General features: G+C 39.0%; 1 protein-coding gene across 1 annotated transcript in view; it reads right to left on the bottom strand.

The window, feature by feature from the left end:
• Positions 1–2005: 2005 nt before the first annotated feature.
• The window catches only part of LOC100286605 (cytosolic carboxypeptidase 6), a 468593-nt gene continuing 453383 nt past the window's right edge, over positions 2006–17215 (bottom strand). Inside the window, exons 12-13 of the mRNA XM_014169493.2 lie at positions 2797–2899; positions 2006–2698 (exon numbers count right to left, since the gene is read on the bottom strand). Coding sequence (XP_014024968.1) covers positions 2539–2698; positions 2797–2899 — 263 coding nt within the window. The 3' untranslated portion in view covers positions 2006–2538. The remainder of the gene's footprint in view (positions 2699–2796; positions 2900–17215) is intronic.

Genomic DNA, 17215 nt, shown 5'->3' with positions numbered 1-17215 from the left:
ATTGTTTAACCCAAATAATGTTGTTGTCAAACCAGTTCTGGAAAAACAAAGACTTGTTTTTGTATTTTATGTCTTTAATATTCCAGATTGTATACCTATGAGGGGAAAAATTGTGTTTGTACATGAGGTTCCAAGTTAGAAGTACTTGTTTATGAAAGTTTGCAAGCTTAATATGGATTTTACCCAAATCAAAGTTGCATTTGAGCTGATCTTCAAATGTGCCACTGAGCATTCTCATAGGAAAAGATGGGGTGACGTCATCAATGGCTTTGTCCATTTTTTTTACAGTCCATGAAACAAACCCAATGGGCTGGCAAGCTAGCTATTTCGCTTGGGAGTTTACTTTTGTTCACAGTGGGAGTAGTTGGCTGCATACGTTTTAGGCTTTACTAGTGTGTGTAATAGTGTATATTGATGGTTGGAAGATAGATAGCAAGCTAACGTTTGCTAGCTAACGTTAACTACGTAGCTGAGTGGCAAATATTATTGAGTGGGTTATTATTAGCATTATGGATGAAGTAAAAACTTATTGAGAATAAATAACACATCAGGTTGTACTTATATAGTATGCTTACTTATTTTCTTGTGTTCTTCTTATTTTTATTTCTCTTGTGTTTTCATTGTACCTTGTGTTATTTGTAGTATTACATTGTTATTGATTACTGCATTGTTGGGTTTAGAGCTTACAAGAAAGGCATTTCACTGTACTTGTGCAAGTGACATTGAAACTTAAAACTACTTACAGCTTGGATTTCCATTTGCACTGTGAATTTCAGGGCTTTCTGAGACATTTTGGAGGAGGAAAGCTTATTTTGAGGCATCAACCCACCCATTTTCAAACATCGTTGTCATATCTGCCAAACACCAACAGGAAGCAGTGATCTTGGTGGTCATGTGACTCTTGAGGGAAAAGAACTGGAATTCAATCAAATCTTCATTCCATAGACTGTGCTCAGTGGATGCAACAAAAGTATAAAACCATTTATTGGGCAGATTGAGAATCAATAGAATTTTCTAATTTACGATGTCCTGACAAACAATAGACCAAGGCCTGCAGAGCGATAAAATAAGAGGATTTTATATCCCATCACGTATGTATATTATTTTTGTAATGCTTGGACAGAAGTATTTGGAGTAATTTTGGAGCAAGCGACAGAGAATAACGGCTCTAGAATCAAGATAAAGCTTAAAATGATAGCAGCACAGTGGAGACTATGCTCTTTGAATAGAATTAAGCATTTTCCTGTGTGTGTGTGTGTGTGTGTGTGTGTGTGTGTGTGTGTGTGTGTGTGTGTGTGTGTGTGTGTGTGTGTGTGTGTGCATGACCCTGCACATGTGTGCGTGTCTTTGTTACTGCATGTCTGTAAGGGGGAGCCATAAGTCTATAGGGGGAACAGGTGTTGTATGTCAAATGAATGAAGCTTTACACATTAGCTACAAAGTTTACTACCTGTGAAAGAGAGAACGATGTGCTAACATACGCTACAGTGTTGGCCAGGGCAAAGTCTGACAGTAAAAGCATCAAAAGACAAATGTCGTTTGTCATTCTCATTCAGCCTCTCCATCTTCTCGTCAACCATGTAAAAGTAATTTGTTTATGCTGTTATGCTGAGTGATTGCCTCACTTCTTCCAAATGACTGGTCTGAAAAAATACATGTTGTTCTTCACGCTTCACTTGACTAATATATCATTCTCTCTCGCTCTCCTACTTATGCCTTTGTATTGAGCAAATCCCATGGATGGTGTTTTACAAAATGCAGTGAAAAAGGCACCTCAGTGCTCTGAACAGATAGGTTGAATAGATGTTTACATTGCAGTAAGAAAGGGAAGTGAATGGGTATCAGTGAATTTGACGCATTAAATTCATACTTGAGATGCCCACCATTTTCTATAGGGATTTAAAATACATTCATTTAATTGTATTATCCATGAAATGACTTCATTTTAAATCAAATTGAATCCAAGTCTGTTTCTTTTAATCACAAACACCTGTGTAAACTAATACACTAACTGTGACTGAACATTAATTTGACAAACTTACAAATGTGTGTTATATTTTATAGTTTTTATCAACACAATACTTAGATACTGATAAGGTAGTGACTAAACAAAAATGGGTTACCCCTCCCATTCCAAATAATGTATGATAGAGAGAGGCAAGATAAACACACAATAAGTTACATACAAGAGAAAACACATGCACTTATTTACAATGACATACATAAATACATTTGAATAAAAAGCAACACCTAAAATGGAAAAAGCACATTGTGGTAATATATAAGAATGACATATGAAGTCCTCCAATGGACCATGAGATGTATATGTGTCAGCTTGATCGGTCCCATACATTTCATACAAAGTCAGAGAAACTTGCTCTAATGAAGTCCCATGGGTAAATGTCCTTCAATTAACATGCTATCCAAACGTGATCCTTTGTGAAAAGGAGTCCTTTATCTCAGGCTGGGGCATCTAATTTTCATGAGGGCTGTGTGGATATAGAATAGGCCTGTGAGTCCGGAGCCCCTATACAGTAGTCAGACTGGACTGGTGTTACCAGTATGTTGTGGCGCTGCCTGGTGTCTAGTAGTCTTATCTTTAAGTCCCAGGTTCTTCCTCTCTGCTCCTCTTTCACCCCCCGAGGTCTTCTCGTTCCCAATTCCATTCCCCTGTTGACCCTGGGACAATACCTCTGTACTGAGGACACAAAAACACAAACATTAATGAATATTATCAAGTTAAACAAAAAGGATGTAAACTGACCAGTTATAGAAATGTGTCATTAAAAACATGACCTGTTGATGGGATTTGTGGTTTGTGGTTTCTTGTCATCGATGAAGTTGTTGTGCTTGTAGTAGTCGAGGAAAGTGCGGGCAACATTTCTTCCCAGATTCATGTCTGAGGGGACCGTGTTAAGTTTATATTCTATAACATGAACATCTGGCGCTGTTGACCTTTAGATTAGTCAACCATAAGGCCATTTCTGGAGTTACAAAGCCTCTAAATCCGGCCTCCGACACTCTACTATTCATTTAAAAAATAAAACCCTAGTTTCTTCCTCACAGAATGAATAGAACCATTTGCAGTAAATAACTAAGCAATAACCAGTAGAGAAATGTGGTACATAAATGACCAGTATACAACACACTGTGTTCCACACTAAGTGAGGGTAAATCAACTGCATTTCAGTCTGGTCAGCCAAAAACACCAAGGGGGAAGGCATCACATAGCAACAATTACTTACCACCTAGGCTTTATTTAAATGAATAAGTCTAGCGCCAACCACATTATGGAGGACATCAATAACTTGAGACACTCCATCATTAAAACTGTGTGGCCATTCTGCATGCTGTTGCCATGACGCTGGGCTGGATTAGACAGCAAACACAAATAATAACAAGATGATTTAGATTAAAGAAAAATATAAAAAACAGTAAACAAACACTGTGGTCAATCTGGATGAATCAGCCGTACACACATAAACAATATTATGCCAATACGGAAAACAATAAGAGAAACATTTCCTCGTGTACAATTATAATTCATAGGACCAGAGCTCATGAAAAAACTACAATAAATCCATAGACTATCAGAGACTATCAGAGATGAACACGGAGGTTCAGGTGCTTTGTTATTACGAATGTGTTCTTTACCAGACAGACAAATGATAAAATGTCACAGAGACATAATCGTTCACCTCTTGTTGTCATTTCCTTGTTGATGTTCAGATTTGACTTGTCTGTCACACCTCTGTGATTGAAACAAGTGCCCGTGAAAAAAATATATAAAGAAAGTGATTCAGTCGTTTGTCTTTTTTTCAATTTCTGTCAACGGTCAGAATTTACCCATTAAACATAAATCGTAGGCCCTATAGGTGAAATTCTATTACCCAAAGCAGTTAACTCATAAAAAAAAATCCATCCTTGGGCTGAATGGAGTGTCTGGGTGGAGGTCCATGCCTTTCTTGTAAGTGAACACATATGCACACGCACACGCACGCACGCACACACAGACACACACACACTATTTTAGGTTCCAAAAGGGTTCTTTGCAGAGGGATAGGGTTCTACCAAGAACTGTTTTCATCATAAAAACCGTTTTTGGAAGAAAGGGTTCTTTGGTGAATGTTTGGAAGGCAAGAGGGATTCTTTGGAAGGTAAGAACGGTTCGGCATAGAACTCTTCTGAATCTGAATACGTTTTATTGTAATTTTTCTTCTTACTTTTAGAAAGGAGTTTGAGTAATCTGATACATTTAATTAAAAGAAGTGTGAGAATGTTTTAAACTTTACCTACATTATGGGAATATTTGTGCATGAATCTGGTATTCCCTTAATCGTTTTATATATACCCTACTGGGATAGTTGATATCTTTGGTGAAAAGCATGAGCTGGCACAAACCCAAAAAGTTAGTAGAGTTGCTGACTAACGGCGAGTAAACTGTAGGCTATAAAAATAGAGTCGCAAAAGTGTTCAGAACCCTTGGATTTCTTAACATTTTATTGTTTTACAAAGTGGGATTAAAATGGATTCAATTGTCATATTTTGGTCAACAATCTACACAAAATATTGAGTAATGTCAAAGTGGAAGATTTTTTTAAAGATGTATTAAAATGTCTTGAAAAATATATAGTTGTTGCATAACTATTCAGCCACTTTGTATGGCAATCCTAAATTAGTTCAGGAGTAAAATTTGTCTTAATAAATCACATAAAAAGCTACATGGACTCACTGTGTGTGAAATAGGGGTTGAGATGATTTTTGACACAATACCCAATAATGTAAAGCAAAAACAGTTTTTTTGAAATTTTTGCAAAAAACTGAAATATCACATTTACGTAAGTCTTCAGACCCTTTACTCAGTACTTTGTTGAAGCACCTTTAGCAGCGATTACAGCCTTGAGTCTTCTTGGGTATGACGCTACAAGCTTGACACACCTGTATTTGGGGAGTTTCACCCACTCTTCTCTGCAGATCCTCTCAAGCTCTGTCAGGTTGGATGGGGAGCGTTGCTGCACAGCTATTTTCAGGTCTCTCCAAAGATGTTCGATCGGGTTCAAGTCCGGGCTCTGGCTGGGCAACTCAAGGACATTCAGAGACTTGCCCCAAAGCCACTCTTGCAGTTAATTCAGAAAGTATTCAGACCCTTTGACTTTTTCAAAATGTTGTTACGCTACAGCCTTATTTTAAAATGGATTTAATAAATGTTTTCCCTAATCAATCTATAGACAATACCTCATAATGACAATGCAAAAACAGGTTTTTAGAATTTTTTGCAAATGTATTAAAAATCTAAATCTGAAATATCACATTTACATGAGTATTTGGACCAATACTTTGTTGAAGCACCTTTGGCAGCGATGACAGCATTGATTCTTCTTGGGTATGACGCTAATGTCACGGCTGTCGGAAGGATCGGACCAAAATGCAGCATGGTTGTAGTTCCACATATTTATTTATGTCACGGGTGTCGTAGGGTAGAGACCAAGACGCAGCGGGAAAATGTACACTCATCTTTTTATTTGGTGAAGAAGGAAAACACATATAACGTATACAAACCACAAACGAACTGGACAGTCTTGTCAGGCAAACAGCTAAACAAGAACAATCTCCCACAAAATCCCATGAAAAACAAACTCCTAATTATAGGACCTTCAATCAGAGGCAACAATAACCAGCTGCCTCCAATTGAAGGTCCAACCCCAATTAACTAAAAATAGAACTACAAAAGACTAGATAGAACATAGAAATATACTAACATAGAACAATGACTAACAAACCCCGGACTAATAAATCAAATACCCCCTCTACCTAAACACATACACAAAACACACCCTGAACCACATAAAACAAACACCCCCTGCCACGTCCTGACCAAACTACAATAACAAATAACCCCTATACTGGTCAGGACGTGACAATTTATCCATGAAACATAATGCAATACACCAAATACTTGAAATAACAAAACAACAAACCGTGACGCAGAGAGAAAACACATTACTCAAAATATAATCACCCACAAAACCCAGGAAGAAAAACCCCTACTTAAATATGATCTCCAATCAGAGGTAACGAGGACCAGCTGCCTCCAATTGGAGATCAACCCCCCAAAAAAACAACATAGAAATAGAAAAACTAGAACTTAAACATAGAAATAGAAAACATAGAAAAACACAAAACACCCCCTGTCACGCCCTGACCTACTCTACTATAGAAAATGACATCTTACTAGGGTCAAGATGTGACAGCTAAAAGCTTGGCACACCTGTATTTGGGAAGTTTCTCCCATTCTTCTCTGCAGATCCTCTCAAGCTCTGTAAGGATGGATGGGGAGCTTCGCTCCACAGCTATTTTCAGGTCTCTCTAGTGGTTAGAGCGTTGGGTCAGTAACCGAAAGGTTGCTAGATCGAATCCCCGAGCTGACAAGGTAAAAATCTGTCATTCTGCCCCTGAACAAGGCAGTTCCTAGGCTGTCATTGTAAATAATAATTTGTTCTTAACTGACTTGCTGATAAAATAATTTATATGTCTGAGGTTTTGACTAAAGTATTCCACTCTGAAATCATAACTTTGTGAAATGTATTAGAATTATAAGACTATAATAATGTGTTAAAAACTATAATCCAATACTGGGGGGGGGTCCGTAATGACCCCAGGTATATGTGACCACTACCAAAGTAAACTATTTCATGATAAGACCTAACCGTTAAACTGGTCAAGATACATTGGACCGGCGAATGCTCTGAGATCTAACGGATAACTGATCTAGAGTATATTAGCGGGAGACACAGATTGTGATACACATAGAAGTTTTAAATTGAATTAGAGTTTTAAAAGCACACACATAGAATTGGAAGATAATTATTTGCGTGTGAGATCGATATATTGATCAGTCAACAGTCACAAGAAACAACAGGAAAATAAGTATAACTTATGGTGGTATACGTGTGAGATATGAATAATGTGTCAGGATCCATACGAATAATTATTCTTCAATTCTAGGTTAAGGATAACAGTGGTAAATAGCACACACATAGAGATTAACCTGTTATGGCTAGGGGGCAGTATTTTCACGGCTGGATAAAAAACGTACCCGATTTAATCTGATTATTACTCCTGCCCAGAAACTAGAATATGCATATAATTATTCGCTTTGGATAGAAAACACTCCAAAGTTTCTAAAACTGTTTGAATGGTGTCTGTGAGTATAACAGAACTCATTTGGCAGGCCAAAACCTGAGAAGATTCTGTACAGGAAGTACCCTGTCTGACCATTTCTTGGCCTTCTTTGTCATCTCTATCCATTACAAAGGATCTCTGCTCTTACGTGACACTTCCTACGGCTGCCATGGGCGCTCAGAGCCCGGGAAAAAGCTGAATGACGTAATTCAAAGCCCTGGCTGAAACACACGAGCGCTTTTGCTAAGTGGTCTATCAGAGGACAAAGGGCTTAGGCGCGTGCACTGGCCGCCCCCGTCTTTCTCTTTTTCCCTCTATTTACCGAAAAGCAGATTCCCGGTCGGAATATTATCGCTTTTTTACGAGATAAATTGCATAAAAATTTATTTTAAACAGCGGTTGACATGCTTCGAAGTACGGTAATGGAATATTTAGAATTTTTTTGTCACGAAATGCGCCATGCACCGATTTACCATTTCGGATAGTGTCTAGAACGCACGAACAAAACGCCGCTATTTGGATATAACGATGGATTATTTGGGACCATACCAACATTTGTTATTGAAGTAGAAGTCCTGGGAGTGCATTCTGACGAAGAACAGGAAAGGTAATAACATTTTTCTTATAGTAAATCTGATTTTGGTGAAGGCTAAACTTGCCGGGTGTCTAAATAGCTAGCCCGTGATGGCTGGGCTATGTACTTAGAATATTGCAAAATGTGCTTTCACCAAAAAGCTATTTTAAAATCGGACATATCGAGTGCATAGAGGAGTTCTGTATCTATAATTCTTAAAATAATTGTTATGCTTTTTGTGAACGTTTATCGTGAGTAATTTAGTAAATTGTTAGTAAATTCCCCGGAAGTTTGCGGGGGGTATGCTAGTTCTGAACGTCACATGCTAATGTAAAAAGCTGGTTTTTGATATAAATATGAACTTGATTGAACAAAACATGCATGTATTGTATAACATAATGTCCTAGGATTGTCATCTGATGAAGATCATCAAAGGTTAGTGCTGCATTTAGCTGTCTTCTGGGTTTTTGTGACATTATATGCTAGCTTGAAAAATGGGTGTCTGATTATTTCTGGCTGGGTACTCTGCTGACATAATCTAATGTTTTGCTTTCGCTGTAAAGCCTTTTTGAAATCGGACAGTGTGGTTAGATTAACGAGAGTCTTGTCTTTAAAATGCTGTAAAATAGTCATATGTTTGAAAAATTGAAGTTTTCGGATTTTAGAGGAATTTGTATTTCGCGCCACGCCCATCATTGGATATTGGAGCAGGTGTTCCGCTAGCGGAACATCTAGATGTAAGAGGTTAATAGCAAGTAGACACAGATTGTGAGAAGGAGCATAATAACTACGATAGTAATTGAACGAACATGAGTAGTAAATCCTCTCAGACGGAAAGGACTCCCAAGGCCCCCACAGAGACACAGAAAGGAGAACAGGATTTAGTAAACTTATTGAAAAAGTGGACAGAGGTGCAGAAAGGGAGGAAGTCGAGAAAACTGGATAGAGACAGTCAAAAGAAAGGGGGAAATAGATGCTTTAACTGTCACAAACCGGGTCATTTTGCTAGAGAGCGCGTTGGTGGTTCAGCGGTAGAATTCTCGCCTGACATGCGGGAAGCTCGGGTTCGTTTCTCAGCCTATGCATCAGTGGATTAAAATTTGAGTTGCTGATTGTCATTCAACTGTTGGTATGTTTTGCCTGGAAAGATACGGTTGTTAGTGGTTGTTTAAGATATAAACCGAACGTTTGATAGCTTGTTTAGTTTAAATTGAAAGACGAATGCATTCAAAATAATAGCGAGGCTGTCACGATTGTCGTAAGGAGTGGACCAAAACGCAGCGGGAAAATGTATACTCATCTTCTTTATTATTTGAAGAAGGAAAACAAAATAGACACGTATACAAAACAAACGACTCCAAACAGTCCCGACTCCAAACACTAAACCAGGAAATAACTACCCACAAACCCCCATAGAACAAACACCCCTATAAATAAGACCTTCAATCAGAGGCAACGAGAAGCAGCTGCCTCCAATTGAAGGTCAACCCAATAAACGCCACATAGAAATAGACCACCTAGAAATAACATAGAAATACACTAACATAGAACATAACCCAAACAACCCCGAAATACCCTAAACAAACACCCCCTGCCACGCCCTGACCAAACTACAATAACAAACAGCCCCTTTACTGGTCAGGACGTGACAGAGGTGAATTCATTAAAGTACATTGTCTGTTGTCTAAATGGCCTGCTGAGAGGACATATAGAGAATGGGAGTTGTAATGAAGTATTTTATAAATTTGCCGATTTACATGGTACATTTAAAGTCGTAGACATTTCATAAGTGTGAAGCCGAAAGAGAGGAGAAAGTTGTAACATGTTTTAATCTTACGATAGAGGTAAGGCAGAACGTTGTTTGCGCGCTCGCTGGGATATATATATTGGCTGTAAAGCGGTTCAGGTTTGGATAGTTGAATCGTCAAAGCTTTGTGATAGTTTCTGGTTATTGATTCTTGGTTTGATTGTTTAGTAACACCAGTGAATTGAACAGGAAGTGAATGAATTCTAACATTATAATCTGTTTCCATTACGTGGAACAATGTCAGGTCAGGAAAGTGGATTGCAGGTTGAGTTAATTTTATTTTACAGGGACAGTGCACATCAATCACAGTTGTGTGTGTCTAATGGCAGAGTATTCCTATCAAACACTTTGAGAGCCTGTTTGCAGACAGACTGAAGGGGTTTTAATGTTGTAAAGCAAGCTTGGGCCAAACTAGTCAAGGAATATATTAGGTATGGGAGTTTCATAGATTTAAAGTACAGTATTGTATCCAAGGGCAGCGCATGTTCAATCACATAACCATTGAGGAAGTTTAAAACTAATGATTGGGGGGAGTACAATGGAATTATAAGTATTATTAGGTTTTGTTTGTAGTCAACTTTTGGATTTTTGAATCGGTGTAGTAAAATGAAATGCTGACCAAGGGGTTGTTTTTTTGGGGAAAAGGAGTGCTTCATTGTCTCTCATTGGAATGTTTCCCAGACCCACGATTTCTTAAAGGGGTATACACACATATGGAATCTTAGAAGTTACACACACATGGAATCGTTTAAGTTTTGTTTTCTGAGTTTTAATTAAACACGTGAAGTCTTTGGATACGGGAAATGGTCTGGGAACCTGGGATCCAAAATGTGTGATGCTTTTTCCTTCATTTGTCTAATGTAGTAAGAAACACGGTTCTGAAAGGGTGGTATGACTTTTGACTTCTGTCATGACTTTCCTTTGTGGTCTGATCAGCCTCATTGAAAAGCCATTTGGATAGTGAATTTAAGGTAATTTGTATTACTAATTTTAGGGAAATTTGTATAACTGATAATGATGATGGAGTTTAAAGTTCTTAGACATATTTGTAATTTGAACCAATGAGAAGACTGAAAGGGCAAAGCCTTAGACTAAGGGTAGTCTTCCTTAAGTCTATTTTCCCAGAACCATAAGGGTACAATGATTTTTCTTTGTGGAATTGTTCAGATTAGTGATTTTGATCTGATTATGTTATTTGAATATCTTTTGACCAGTAGTAGTATTCTTATACATTATCTAGCTAAGTTTAAATTCCCTTAGGTAGTCAGCTGTTGTTGTATTCAGTGGAAGAGATTTAACACAACAAGGCGGTGGAATCGATATAATAGTATTATTATATTTTGTTGTTGAATAAGGTTATAATCTTAGCAAGAAAAGTTAAATAATGGTAAGACTTAGGTTAAGTGTTTAGGACATATTCTAAACCAACAGGACAGGGATATATGACATCCGTGGTGATCCAGGATCATAGAGAGTATCAGATAAACTTACTTAACTATGCAATAATCTTGATATTACTACCATAGACATGTTGATTTTTCAAAAAATCCAGGAGTGCAACCAGGGAGACAGTGAGACATTTAGTCAATATTTGGAAACAACCCATATTTGATACTGACTGTTATGAGAAAAAGCGACAGACAGATAGAAGGAAGGGCAGACGGAGAAGTCCTCCCCTGCACTGCCGAGACCTTGATGGTTTGGGAGTAGCAGGAGGAGACCATAAGCCAGGAAGAGAAGATAGAAGTGACACAGAAGGGTTCGATAGTACCTTTGGGAAATGGAAGAATGTTGTAATCACTGTATTGTGGGCTGCTTTCACCTGTATGAGTGTGTTAGTACTGTGTGGATGTTGTCTTGTCCCATGTGTGAGAGGTTTAATCACCAGAACTCTGGAGAGATCGATAGCGGAGCAGATGGTGAGATACGGACCGATTCCAAGTTCAGACCAGTGGGACGACAAATACCTACCGCCGAGCCCGGTGGAGGATTCATACAATTACGAGGAAGACTGTTTCTTTAAATGAAGATTATAACGAAAATCCTAACCCGAAGAGTTATGATTGGAGCTAGGCTTAGAACAGTTATCGATAAGTATGTGATGACAGTATATGCATTTGTTTTCTTTGATGTCCTGAATTAGTTTCATTTTGTGTTACATTTATGACTCCAATAAAAATAGATGTGTAATAGTGTGTGTGAAATATTTAGTCAATAGGGAGAATTGATAAAATAATTTATATGTCTGAGGTTTTGACTAAAGTATTCCACTCTGAAACCATATAACTTTGTGATATGTATTAGAATTATAAGACTAAAATAATGTGTTAAAAACTATAATCCAATACTGTGTGTGAGTAGACTGTTTAAGACTAAGACACTGTTACTATTTCAAAATGAACAGGCCATAGTTGATAAGACGACCTTGTGAAAGTGACAGGAAAATGGGCCTCCCTAAGTTAGGGAGGGGAACAACTGCCCGAAAATGGCTAGGCTGGCAAAAGATAAGGAGACAGGTGGTATGTGTACTGTGGAAAAATACAGCTGCCTAAAGCGGGGTGGAGTTCTCTACTGATGTGAGTTAATTTGTGTGTGTGTGTGTGTGTGTGGTAATATAAAAGGCTGTGCGCATTGCATGAATTTTAGAGCTCTCGTAAATAAATATCCTGATTATTGTAGGCTGGGTCTCAGTCTGTTTCCTTCAACCGGAGCCTTACACCTTCTGGTATACAAACTGAGTAGTTCAATTGAAGTTCGGTTTAAGAACATTTCCCGTATCACTTGCCTAGTTAAATAAAGGTTAAATAAAATAAAAAATAAAAATTCAGAAACTTGTCCTGAAGCCACTCATGCGCTGTCTTGGCTGTGTGCTTAGGAATGTTGTCCTGTTGCCCCAGTGTGAGGGCTCTGGAGCAAGTTTTCATCAAGGATCTCTCTGTACTTTGCTCTGTTCATAATTTCCTCAACCCTGACTAGTCTCCATGATGCTGCCACCACAGGGATGGTGCCAGGTTTCCTCCAGACGTGAAGCTTGGCATTCAAGCCGAAGAGTTCAATCTAGGTTTCATCAGACCAGAGAATCTTGTTTCTCATGGTCTGAGAGTAATTTAGGTGGCTTTTGGCAAACTCCAAGTGAGCTGTCATGTGCTTTTTACTGAGGAGTGGCTTCTGTCTGGCCACTTTACAATAAAGGCCTGATTGGTGGAGTGCTGCAGAGATGGGTGTCCTTCTGGAAGGTTCTCCCATCTCAACAGAGGAACTCTGGAGCTCTGTCAGAGTGACCATCAGGTTCTTGGTCACCTCCCTGACCAAGGCCCTTCTCCCTCGATTGCTCAGTTTGACCGGGCGGCCATCTCTAGGAAGAGTCTTGGTGGTTCCAAATGTCTTCCATTTAAGAATAATGGAGGCCACTGTGTTCTTGAGGACCTTCAATGCTGCAGACATTTTTTGTTACCCTTCCCGAGATCTGTGCCTCGACACAATCCTGTCTCAGGTCTCTACGGACAATTCCTTCAACCTCATGGCTTGGTTTTTGCTCTGACATTTAACTGTGGGACCGTATATAGACAGGTGGGTGCCTTTCCAAATCTTGTCCAATCAATTGAACTTACCACAGATAGACTCCAATCAAGTTGTAGAAACATCTCAAGGATGATCAATGGGAACAGGATGCACCTGAGCTGAATTCCGAGTCTCATAGCAAAGGTTCTGAATACTTACAGTACCAGTCAAAAGTTTGGAGACACCTACTAATTCCAGGGTTATTTATTTTTACTATTTTCTACATTGTAGAATAATAGTGAAGACATCAAAACTATGAAATAACATATATGGAATCATGTAGTAACCAAAAAAGTGTTAAACAAATCAAAATATATTTGAGATTTGAGATTCTTCAAAGTAGCCACCCTTGATGACAGCTTTACACTCTCTTGGAATTATCTCAACCAGCTTCATGTGGTAGTCACCTAGAATGCATTTCAATTAACAGGTGTGCCTGGTTAAAAGTTAATTTGTGGAATTTCTTTCCTTCTTAATGCGTATGAGCCAATCAGTGGTGTTGTGACAAGGTAGAGGTAGTATACAGAAGATAGCCCTATTTGGTAAAAGACCAAGTCCATATTATGGCAAGAACAGCTCAAATAAGCAAAGAGAAACGACAGACCACAATTACTTTAAGACATGGTCAGTCAATCCAGAAAATGTCAAGAACTTTGAATGTTTCTTCAAGTGCAGCCGCAAAAACCATCAAGCGTTATGATATAACTGGCTCTCATGAGGACCGCCACTGGAAAGGAAGAACCAGAGTTACCTCTGCTGCAGAGGATAAGTTCATTAGAGTTACCATTCCCAGAAATTGCAGCCCAAATAAATGTTTCACCGAGTTCAAGTAACAGACACATCTCAACATCAACTGTTCAGAGGAGACTGAGTGAATCAGGCCTTCACTGTCGAATTGCTGCAATGAAACCACGACTAAAGGACACCAATAAGAATAAGAGACTTGCTTGGGCCAAGAAACATGAGCAATGGACATGAAACCAGTGGAAATCTGTCCTTTGGTCTGGAGTACAAATTGGAGATGTTTGGGTCCAACCGCTTTGTCTTTGTGAGACGTAGAGTATATGGATGATCTCTGTATATGTGGTTCCCACGGTGAGGTGTGATGGTGTGCTTTGCTGGTGACAATGTCAGTGATTTATTTAGAATTCAAGGCAAACGTAACCAGCATGGCTACCACAACATTCAGCAGTGATATGCCATCCCATCTGGTTAGTGCTTAGAGGGACTATAATTTGTTTTTCAACAGGACAATGACCCAAAACACACATCCAGGCTGTGTAAGGGATATTTGACCATGAAAGAGAGTGATGGAGTGCTTCATCAGACGACCTGCCCTTCACAATCACCCGACCTCAACCCAATTTAGATGGTTTGGGATGAGTTGGACCGCAGAGTGAAGGAAAAGCAGCCAACAAGTGCTCAGCATATGTGGGAACTCCATTAAGACTGTTGGAAAAACATGCCTCAGGAAGCTGGTTGATGGAATGCCAAGAGTGTGCAAAGCTGTCATCAAGGCAAAGGGTGGCTACTTTGAAGAATCGAAAGTATTAAATACATATTAATTTGCTTAACACTTTTTTGGGTACTACATGATTCCATATGTGTTATTTCATAGTTTTGATGTTTTCACTATTATTCTACAATGTAGAATTCGTGAGGAAAATGTTTTATTTAACAATTTTAGAATAAGTCTGTAAAGCAACAAAATGTGGAAAAAGGGAAGGGGTCTGAATACTTTCCGAATGCACTGTATTTACATTCCTTTTTACTTACACGTATGTTGAATTCTTCATGTTGATGTTGGTTTTAAGTTTTGGCTGACTTTTCTTAGCAGATGTACAATCATCGCGAATTGAATTATGGGGCATTTCAGGCCCCGGAGTAAAAATAATTGTACACTCGCAAACTCGATCACAAACGACGGCTGAGGGGCTTACGTTGGCAACTTCCCTTGTTTAGCTAATTGTTTGGACTGACGGCAAAGAAGGACGTGGGGATTCCGCCAAGGGCATAAGGCGAGTGTAAGTGGAGGAGGGTGTGTCTTATGTGTTTGAAACGCAGCCTAGGTGAAAAATCTGGCGACGTACCCTTGAGCAAGGCACTTAACCCTATTTGCTCCTGTAAGTCGCTAGATAAGCGTCTGTTAAAATGTAAGAAGGCACTGTGACGCCAAAACAAAATTACTGGCAGCTTATATATAGAGTGTGTTACTCTTTACTTTTAAGGACTATAGTTGATATCTTTGCCATGATTTCTGTCTTTCAAATGAACATTTTCTGTAATTTTATTGACCAGAGAGTAAGAGAATAGAAGGGCATCTGAGTGACCCTGACCCTGCCATTGTATGGCACACAGCTAATTGGCCAGTGTTAGCTAGTGTTTTTCAGTGTAACATTTTTACTGTTGATTGAGGAGTTACATTAACACTCAGTAACTCAGTGGTGTAAAATAACCCCAGTGTTGGTGCTAATAACCAGAGTTGAGTGTAATTGTGTCACTCATTGTGTAATTGTATCACTCAAAACCACACCCATTGTCATCATATTTCCCAGCATGCTCAATTGCAGGTTGATTTTCAGAATTGTTGTCAATATCTGTGTTTTTGCATGTGCATTGATTGGTTGAGTCATCTTATGCAACACAAAGATAAATACAATTACATTTTTCTAAACTAATCCAATCGGTAAGCAGTTTTACTGCACCACTTGCCTGGATTCCAAAATGACATTGTAAGCCAGAATAATGTGATTTGCAGGCCTGATGTGGTCTGTAAACTAGGAGTTTCAGAAAGCTGTTGTAACGTGCGTCGTATAGAGGGGACAAAGGCGCGGCGTGTTGAGTGCTCATGATTATTATTTTAATGAAAAATAAACACTTTTACAAAGAAACAAAACAACAGCAAACAGTTCCGTCAGGCAGCAGACAACAAAACGGAAAACAACTACCCACAAAACACAATAGAAAAAACCCCAACTTAAATATGATCTCCAATTAGAGACAACGCAAACCAGCTGCCTCTAATTGGAGATCATCCCAAAACTCCAACATAGAAATAGAAAAACAAGAACTAAACATAGAAACAAAAAACATAGAATTCCCACCCATATCACACCCTGACCTAACTAAACAGAGAAAAAACAGCTCTCTTAGGTCAGAGCGTGACAGTACCCCCCCCCCAAAGGTGTGGATTCCCGGCCGCAAACCTGAACCTATAGGGGAGGGTCCGGGTGGGCATCTGTACTTGGCGGCGGCTCTGGTTCGGGGCGTAGCACCCCCACCGCCCGCTGATTCCCCCGCTTCTACACAATATGAAAAACCCCAACTAAAATATGATCTCCAATTAGAGACAACGCGAACCAGTTGTCTCTAATTGGAGATCATATTTAAGTTGGGGTTTTTTCTATTGTGTTTTGTGGGTAGCCTGTTGTTTTGTGGGTAGCCTAGTCTGTTGCCTGACGGAACTGTTTGCTGTCGTTTTGTTTCTTTGTAAAAGTGTTTAGTTTTCATTAAAGATAATCATGAGCACTCAACACGCCGCGCCTTGGTCCCCTCTATACGACGCACGTTACAGCTGCGGAGTTTCAGACCACTGTGTTAGGGTCCTCAAAGGAAGTCCTTTTGATTAACAGTGCCTTTGGAAAGTACTCAGACCCTTTGACTGTTTACATTTTAGTCACTTAGCAGACGCTCTTATCCAGAGCGACTTACAGTAGTGAATGCATACATTTCATGCATTTTTTTTGTACTGGCCCCCCGTGGGAATCGAACCCACAACCCTGGCGTTGCACACACCATGCTGGTGTTGCACACACCATGCTGGCGTTGCAAACACCATGCTCTACCAACTGAGCCATAGGGAAGGCCCCGCATTTTGTTACATTACAGCCTTATTCTAAAATTGATTAAATAAAAAAATATCCTCAGCAATCTGAACAAAATACCCCATAATGACAAAGTGAAAACAGATTTTTTAAATGTTTGATAATTTATAAAAAATAAATAGAAGAAATACCTTATTTACATAAGTATTCAGACCCTTTGCTATGACACTCGAAAATTGAGCTCAGGTGCATCCTGTTTCCATTGAT

Source organism: Salmo salar, chromosome ssa23 (assembly GCF_905237065.1).
Source record: "Salmo salar chromosome ssa23, Ssal_v3.1, whole genome shotgun sequence".
NCBI lineage: Eukaryota > Metazoa > Chordata > Actinopteri > Salmoniformes > Salmonidae > Salmo > Salmo salar.
This window is presented reverse-complemented; position numbering and strand designations above follow the sequence as displayed.